General features: G+C 40.1%; 1 protein-coding gene across 1 annotated transcript in view; it reads right to left on the reverse strand.

Moving 5' to 3' along the window:
• LOC114651266 (uncharacterized) overlaps positions 1–8,186 on the reverse strand; it is a gene marked incomplete at its 3' end in the record, with an annotated part of 31,179 nt that extends 22,993 nt beyond the window's left edge. Inside the window, exon 1 of the mRNA XM_051926676.1 lies at positions 7,847–8,186. Within this exon, the coding sequence (XP_051782636.1) occupies positions 7,847–8,186 (340 nt within the window). The remainder of the gene's footprint in view (positions 1–7,846) is intronic.
• Positions 8,187–9,599: the final 1,413 nt, after the last annotated feature.

Genomic DNA, 9,599 nt, shown 5'->3' on the forward strand with positions numbered 1-9,599 from the left:
AAGAGAGAGCGAGCGAGTGAGCGCTCGTAGGCAGCCGGACAGTATGCCCTAGTGGGGTGTTTGGCTGACACCGAGGGCAGTTGGTAGTGGTCGCTCCTGCTGAGCATTGTGAAGAGCGGGAGTGACCAGCACAAGGATGACTCGCCGTGGAAAACAGCGGTAGTCGGGAGGCTTGGGTGATGGATTCCCCAACGTGAGCGTCCTGGCCGTTGGGGAAAAGCCAAGTCTCCGTCTGGAGGGAGTGAAACCGAAGCCAAGGATTGGGAAGCCTCCAGATCAGGAATGGAAAGAAGGTCAGCTGCAGGAAGGGCGACTCCCCTGTTGAGAAACCTGATGGGAGAAGCAGGAGAGCCGCCAGGTGTTTTGGATTTTAAAGAGACTGCTTCCAGCCATTCTTTTAACCTCGTTTTAAATGAGTTATTTATTGTTTTAACCTCCACTATTTCACTTCTATTTTTATGGATTATTTATGTATTGAAGATTTTTTGAGATACACTGCACTATTTATTTGGGCACAGTTTTGATTGTTTTGTTTTTAATCAAATCACTTGTCATTTTTACACCATCCCCTTGCTTCATTGCTATGCTTCACTGCCAAGCTCATCGGTGACATTACCGTCGGTGTTGGGTTCAAGGGCTCCCAGATGCAAGATGGGAGTGTGGAGTGAACCCGCATCGTCACAGGACCGGACACTGGAAATGACTTCTGAGGTGGCAGGGCTGTCAATAATAGAGTCTCTAGAGCAGTGTTTCCCAAAATCTGTCCTGGGGGACCCCTGTGGCTGCAGGTTTTTGTTCCAACCAGCTTCTGTTTTTAATTGAACTCCTGGGTTAATTAAGTGATGTGTTATTTCCCAAGTTCTGTGTTTAGGGAACCATATAGAAATTAGAAAACTAAGTTTGCTAAAAAAAAAAAAATTTAAATGTACCAAGCAGTTATATAGGAATAATGTATTTTTTTTCTTTTTAACAGTATTTTCATCTTGATTTTCATTCTACTTTTCTAGGTCTTCTAATTGTTTAATTAATCCATTATTTACTAATTAGTGGGCCTGACTGTAAAGTAGTTGCAGCCTTTGATTATTTAATGTTGTTTGCCTGGGTGTCTGATCTGCTTGTTTTAAATTGTCATTATTAAGATACAACAAAGGGGGAAAACTACACAGAGAAAGGGCAAAGTATAATGAAATCAACAAAAGAGAGTTAAGCATTTAAATCTATAGCAAAAGCAGAAATATTTCTAAATGTCTTATAAATGTAAAAATCATGCTGCTATGCTTTTCTGAATGTCGAATAAAAGAAAAAAAAATACCAGCTAATTAAAAAACCTGCAGCCACAGGGGTGCCCCAGGACTGAGTTTGGGAAACACTGCTCTAGAGGGAAGAAGAGAAGAGGTGTTAGTAAACAGCAGCACCGTGTGGATCGGCAAGAAATTACCACCACCAGAGCCTTCAAGTTGTCCCCAAGGCACACATGTATGACAATTTCTATCTATCTATCTATCTATCTATCTATCTATCTATCTATCTATCTATCTATCTATCTATCTATCTATCTATCTATCTATCTATCTATCTATCTATCCTAAACTGACAACACTCCTGATAGGTTTCTTTTATGAATGTATAATAACTTGGTCTCTATAACGAGTAAGGAGAAGTTGCCTGAAAATGTAACAAAGTAAAAATTATGCTATTTGACCTAAAAATGCAGTGGGGTAAAAGTAAAAGTAGTCCTAAATAAAATTGATTTAAGTAAAGAGCAAATAGCTGAAAAATGTATTTAAGTAAAGAAATGAAGTAGTTATACTTTGTTATTTTATATCTCTGTTCTCCATTTCAGACATGATTCAAATAACAGCCATAAATAGTCCTAAATGAGCTACAAAAGCCACATTCTGTTCTGCCACAGGCAAAAATAGGCAGGCCATAAGAGTAGGAGATAAAATCTTACCAAGAAACTAGCAAGGGTCAACACTAGGAATTAAATGATCACAGCAACCAAACCGAATACAGAAATAAGAAAGGAAAGTATATTGCCTGATATATATATATTGCACCAAAATTACTTTTAAGACCTTGAAAATGGTTTTGAAACAATTCATAATCTTGTAAACTGATCCTTACATGATGCTGGCTTATATACTGGCACGCCCATTTTGTCACTTGACTCAACTTCCAGGTCCACGCACCTCTCAATAAGCATTCACGTTTTGACAGTGGGAATAAAAAATGGTTGTGCTAGCTGAAAAATAAAGTGGCATCATGGTAAATAAAATTTTAACAATAAAATATAAGTTAAAACTACAAAAGAAAATAAAACTGAAATGTGCAAAGTTATGAAGTTTCTAGTCTCAGGAAAAAAATTATTGAGTCTAAGAAAAAAAATCATAGATTACTAAGAATCACAACATCTTCTATGTCTGGGTCAAAAAGTAGATGGTGAGCTGAGAACAAATGCTCAACTATCATCATCGTGGCTGACTCAATCACAATAACAATTCAATCTGTGCCAATATCTTTTTGATAAATCATTCTTAATGCTGGTGACTTCAAAGAAGGAATCAAGGCCTATTAAGCTTGTACCTTTCGTGAACACTACTCTATGCAAATGTTAATGTCCTTAAATATAAACTGTGGTGCAAGTCTTACCACCTACAAACCTGTATTGACAGTAGCAGCTCTTTGTTATCGAAGCCAGAAGTTTTATGTATTGTTTTTCTTTTGTAAAATTTTAACTTCCCTTTGGGGACAAATTTAATCTAATCTAATCAGAAGGAACAGAGGCTACAGTGTGGATAGAAATACAGTGCATCCGGAAAGTATTCACAGCGCATCACTTTTTCCACATTTTGTTATGTTACAGCCTTATTCCAAATTGGATTAAATTCATTTTTTTCCTCAGAATTCTACACACAACACCCCATAATGACAACATGAAAAATGTTTACTTGAGATTTTTGCAAATTTATTAAAAATAAAAAAATTGAGAAAGCACATGTACATAAGTATTCACAGCCTTTGCCAAGAAGCTCAAAATTGAGCTCAGGTGCATCCTGTTTCCCCTGATCATCCTTGAGATGTTTCTGCAGCTTCATTGGAGTCCACCTGTGGTAAATTCAGTTGACTGGACATGATTTGGAAAGGCACACACCTGTCTATATAAGGTCCCACAGTTGACAGTTCATGTCAGAGCACAAACCAAGCATGAAGTCAAAGGAATTGTCTGTAGACCTCCGAGACAGGATTGTCTCGAGGCACAAATCTGGGGAAGGTTACAGAAAAATTTCTGCTGCTTTGAAGGTCCCAATGAGCACAGTGGCCTCCATCATCCGTAAGTGGAAAAAGTTCGAAACCACCAGGACTCTTCCTAGAGCTGGGCGGCCATCTAAACTGAGCGATCAGGGGAGAAGGGCCTTAGTCAGAGAGGTGACCAAGAACCCGATGGTCACTCTGTCAGAACTCCAGAGGTCCTCTGCGGAAAGAGGAGAACCTTCCAGAAGGACAACCATCTCTGTAGCAATCCACCAATCAGGCCTGTATGGTAGAGTGGCCAGACGGAAGCCACTCCTTAGTAAAAGGCACATGGCAGCCCGCCTGGAGTTTGCCAAAAGGCACCTGAAGGACTCTCAGACCATGAGAAAGAAAATTCTCTGGTCTGATGAGACAAAGATTGAACACTTTGGTGTGAATGCCAAGCGTCACGTTTGGAGGAAACCTGGCACCATCCCTACAGTGAAGCATGGTGGTGGCAGCATCATGCTGTGGGGATGTTTTTCAGCGGCAGGAACTGGGAGACTAGTCAGGATAAAGGGAAAGATGACTGCAGCAATGTACAGAGACATCCTGGATGAAAACCTGCTCCAGAGCGCTCTTGACCTCAGACTGGGGCGATGGTTCATCTTTCAGCAGGACAACGGCCCTAAGCACACAACCAAGATATCAAAGGAGTGGCTTCAGGACAACTCTGTGAATGTCCTTGAGTGGCCCAGCCAGAGCCCAGACTTGAATCCGATTGAGCATCTCTGGAGAGATCTTAAAATGGCTGTGCACCGATTCTTCCCATCCAACCTGATGGAGCTTGAGAGGTGCTGCAAATAGGAATGGGCGAAACTGGCCAAGGATAGGTGTGCCAAGCTTGTGGCATCATATTCAAAAAGACTTGAGGCTGTAATTGCTGCCAAAGGTGCATCAACAAAGTATTGAGGAAAGGCTGTGAATACTTATGTACATGGGATTTCTCAGTTTTTTTATTTGTAATAAATTTGCAAAAAACTCAAGTAAACTTTTTTCACATTGTCATTATGGGGTGTTGTGTGTAGAATTCTGTGGAAAAAAATGAATTTAATCCATTTTGGAATAAGGCTGTAACATAACAAAATGTGGAAAAAGTGATGCGCTGGGAATATTTTCCGGATTAACTGTAGAGAGAGATTAACAGGATGCAGTTTCTAGTGCTTTACATCATAAAGATGTTGGCTAAGTGGGTGAACCACACCAAAAGGGACTCGCCAACATAGGTAGCGTTAGTTTAGAAGGTGTGGTCAGTGAATGATTAACGACAAAGTTCTGAGAAATGATGGGATGCCAAGTGGGTCGCTCTGTTTACTTTCAAGATGTAAATAAATAAAACAAGTCCATGATGGCACAATTTCCAAACAAAAACAAAACTAATAGCCTCCTTGGCTCTTCTAGTAAAGGGTGTGTACTGGAGCGCCGTACTCTTTCCTAGCTGGGGTCCAAATAAGACGACAACTTGTGGACCCGCCTGGCTTTTGGGGTCGTCAGATTGAAAGAGGCAGAGTCAGTTGCTCTCAATGAGGGTCTTCTTGATGTTGAAGAGGGAAAAAGAGACGACACCATGAGTGACAGCATCCTGTTGGCGGGATACTGCTTACCTTTGACAAGCCCAGAAGGTGGTGATCAGAACAAGCCATTCAGCCTAACAAGCTTCTCTTTCCTGCTCTCCTGCTTAGGGAAATGTCATCTCTAATAAAGGAGCATTTGAATCATCTGATGGAAAGATTGATCTCTAATCCAATTGGATGGCCAGCGCAGACTCCACTATAGAAAACCAAGGAGAGGGCAGGCAGCCACTTGGCCAAGGTCTCCAGGACTGCGACTTTGACTTTCTCTCTTTTAATCTCCTCTGTTGTCAACTGGACATAGTTCATCAGTTAATTAATGGACAGATATTGTTGGTTTCCATTTATGTTTAATCAGTACTACCTTGTTTTCTGTGTTTTAACAAATCTAAATTTATATGTGTATCAGTTCTATATTTAGTCATTAGTGCAATCCATACTTGTATTTTAACTGAGAATCGATCACTGCAATTTGCGCCTGCACTCAGTGAAGTGCGCTAAATAAAAATATAAGTTCTATTGTATTGTATCGTGTTCATCAAGATGGTCAAAAATAACATCAAGTTGAGATTTTACGGAACCTAAAGTTCTACACTCAACCAGACAACTTGGTCTTTTATTCGATGTGTCTGTTGCTATCTGTGTGAAGAAAAACTTTCCCAACTTTGTATGAAATCTGCCCTTATCATGTTTAAAATTGTATCTTCGAATTAAAGGATTTATTTTAAAGTAACAGCTGCAACCCACAGTACTAATTCCTTTCATAATTTTAAACACTTTAATCATGTCACATTTTAATCTCCGTTGGCTTACACTAAAAACGGTTTGACTCCTTCAATGTCTCCTCATAACTCATACATCTTTGTCCCCCAATCAGCATAGTCAATCTTTTGTGGACTTTCTCTAGCACTCCAATGTCATTTTTCTTTGTATGAGGACTTGAATTATGTGCATATGCAGGGGCAGACTGGCCATTAGGGCATTTGGGCAATGCCCAATGGGCCACAGACTCTGGTCTGGTCATGGGCCGGCCATTTCATGAAATAAATTTTATGTACTGGTTACTGTTTGACATTAAAATAAATTTTCGAAACTACTTAACATTATCTGTCCGGTACTGCGATTAATATAGTCCTATATAATATACCGTATTACGTGATCAAGTTGTTTTAGTTGTCAGTAAACAATGTTGCAGTGGCAAATTTGGTCAAAACTGCCTTTTGGTGATTTCTGTTTCGATACCTCTACATTTTGGTTAGCATATACATTATTGCAATTTATTTTATCTCATATATAGTATTTAAATTCTTCGGTACTAATAATTAGTTTAGATAATGTATTATGCATTTTATTGTTCTCTGATCATCGGCGTGAGTGATAATTAATGGTTTTCTGCTGCGATTATTAGTATGATGAAATAAGGTTATAAAGCACAGGACAGGAATTTTTCATATTAAGACAGAATATTTATAGTTTATCGTTAAGTTAATGGAACATTTCAATCATGTGAGGTTTTCATTACAACCTCGGTTATAATTTATTCCATTGTAAATGAGCAGTTTAATTATCAAGTTGAAAATAATTGTTTCATACCTGTAGCCAAACTTGACACTAACAGCATTGTTCATAATGTGGCCACTAAAAGCAGCGAACTGCGTAAGCTACTAGCCTACTAGGATACTGGCACTTGGACATGACATTGGCATTTGACATGCACTCTAATAACGTGTAAGCCGTGTTACAAAATTTTTAGTTTTCATAAATCTTATTTCTAAGCATGTTGTCAAATTTTAAGTTGTGTCTAAACAAAAGTGTACAGATTAAGTTTGGCAACAGTCTAGACAGAGTTCATATCATAGGCACATAGCAATTGTGAGCTGTGTACTCATCACAAATTTTACGAAAATTACAATGAATATTGGGCCGAGTGGGTCAACCTCGTCACCTCACTCGTTGAAGGATGCCTGGGCCTGTTTTGAGACCCAGTCCACTCCTGTGCATATGTGTTACATAACTTAAGCATGACCTCCCTTGACTTGTACTCCATGCATCAGGTCACAAAATATAACCTAACGTCCTGTTAGCTTACTTGATTGCTTCTGAACACTCCATTGATATAGACAGAAACAAGAGGGACTTTCAAGTTTCATACTACCCAACATCAACCGGGTGATGAACTACAGTATGTCCAGTTAACATTTCTACTTCCTATTTGAAATACCTTAACTTTACTTCCATTAACTTTAATAATAACAACAACAACAACAACAACAATAAAAGATGGATTTTGAGTTAAGAGATTTAGAAACATAGAGTGAGGTGCAGGCACAGAGTTCCAGAGGAGGGCATTCATTACTGTGGGCCTGCTACACTAAAAGCTCTGTCACCCATAGTGTGCAGCCTGCACAATGGGACATTTAACAACATGGTGCCAGTGAAACAAAGTGAATGTGATGGGGTTTTAGTAAGGAAAACAGATCCTGCATTATCTGCCCTTTCACCTAGCTTAGTATCATCTACAAACTTAATCAGCTTCGTACTTATATTCCTATCCAAATCATTTATATATATTAAAAATAGAAGCGTCCCTAGCACTGCGGGACACCACTCTTAATGTCAGCCAATTATAAAAAGGTTCCTCACACCATTACCCTCTGCTTCCAGTGTTTAAGCCAATTCTTCATTCATCTACAAACAACACCCTGAACTCCCACTTCTTTTAGTTTGATGCCCAAGATTCCAGTCACCATTCCATATGGCCGCCCTTTCACAGAAGCTCTCTTTTAATTTCTTTTTGTTACCTTCATAAACATCTTTTATTGTTATTAACTATAAATAACGCTGTTTATGTGATTTCCTTTTATGTGTGTCATCAGGACAATCACGTTGGAGACTCCAACAGTAGTCTGCCATCATGTGTATGTCCTATCTGCCTTGATATCTCTCCTCCATCACCTTCATATCCTGGTGGAACCTCTCACCTTGTTCCTTGCTGAAGTCTTCGAGGTTATCTGGAAATCTGTTTAAATGGCTATGGAGATAGTGCATCTTTATGCTCATATTAACTCCCAAATTTCTGAAGTTAGCAAGCATATCTTGCACCAATTCTTCATAATTGTCTGCTCTGTGATTACCCAAGTAGTTCTTCACAACAGAGACAAACCTTTTCCAGGCCGAAGCCTCAGTGTCATACATGCATTTGGTAAAATTGGAATCGTTCACGAGTTTACGAATCTGAGGACCATCAAAGATTCCAGCTTTTAGTTTTTCCATGCTCAGTCCAGGGAATGATCTACAAATGTACTTGAAGCAATTACCCATTTTGTCCAAAGCCCTAACAAATTGCTTCATCAATCCTAGCTTAATATGAAGCGGTGGGAGAATTATTTTGTTCTTGTCCACCAGTGGCTTGTTGATGATATTTGCAGTGCCACCAATCATTTCTTCCCTTGTAGGCCATGACACTTTTGTCCAATGATCTTGCTTTGCCCTGTTATCCCAGAGGCACATGAAGCATGGGTATTTTGTGTATCCAGATTGCAGTCCAAGCAAGAAGTTCACCATCTTCAGATCAACACAAATCGACCACTGATGTTCATGATAACGGATTTTCTGTAATATGATTTTTACATTTTCATATTCTTCTTTAGGCGGCACGGTGGCGCAGTGGGTAGCGCTGCTGCCTCGCAGTTGGGAGACCTGGGGACCTGGGTTCGCTTCCCAGGTCCTCCCTGCGTGGAGTTTGCATGTTCTCCCTGTGTCTGCGTGGGTTTCCTCCGGGCACTCCGGTTTCCTCCCACAGTCCAAAGACATGCAGGTTAGGTGGATTGGCGATTCTGAATTGGCCCTAGTGTGTGCTTGGTATGTGGGTGTGTTTGTGTGTGTCCTGCGGTGGGTTGGCACCCTGCCCGGGATTGGTTCCTGCCCTGTGTTGGCTGGGATTGGCTCCAGCAGACCCCCGTGACCCTGTGTTCGGATTCAACGGGTTGGAAAATGGATGGATGGATATTCTTCTTTAAGTTTTATTGAGTGAGCAATGGGAAGAGACACATAATGGTTACCATTGTGCAAGAGAACACATTTCAAGCTTCTAATGGAGCTGTCTATAAAAAGCCGCCAGTCTTCTGATCGATATTCTGTTAGTCCCATTTGAAGTACAATTCCTGGGATATCATTGCAGTATACAAGTTCTTCCTCTTGGTTGAAATATGGGAGAAGCCTCTCTCCTCTTGTCCGATAGGCTGTAATTTTAACTTCTGGCTTTATAAGATATTCATTCATTAAGTCTGGACGCTAAAAGTTCAGATGCTTGCTTGGACAGATGTAAGTCTCGAAATAGGTCATTGAGTTCTTTTTGGCTTAATGGTTGAGGCATCGAAGAGCTTCCCTCAAATTCACTTCCACTGCTACTACCTGCCATACACTCCAATCCCTGTCTCTCTTCAGAGTCTGACAGTGGCTGGTTTGGTAGTCTGGTAAACACTGTTATGGGAACGTCATTGTCATGTGGAATAGGTCATCTTGCTGATTCCAAATCAGAATAATCCCACCGAGCTTTCTTGTAACGATTAAAGCCTTTAATCTTTACAACACAAAAATAGCATTCGTCATGGTGGTTTTTCTGTTCTCTCCATACCATTGGCACACCAAAGTTTAAACTTTTTCTTTCACCTTTTGTCCACTGTTGTAAGTGCTCCACACATGTTTTGCAAACCATATGTGGAGCCCAAGACT

This window comes from Erpetoichthys calabaricus, chromosome 4 (genome assembly GCF_900747795.2).
Source record: "Erpetoichthys calabaricus chromosome 4, fErpCal1.3, whole genome shotgun sequence".
Taxonomy (NCBI): domain Eukaryota; kingdom Metazoa; phylum Chordata; class Cladistia; order Polypteriformes; family Polypteridae; genus Erpetoichthys; species Erpetoichthys calabaricus.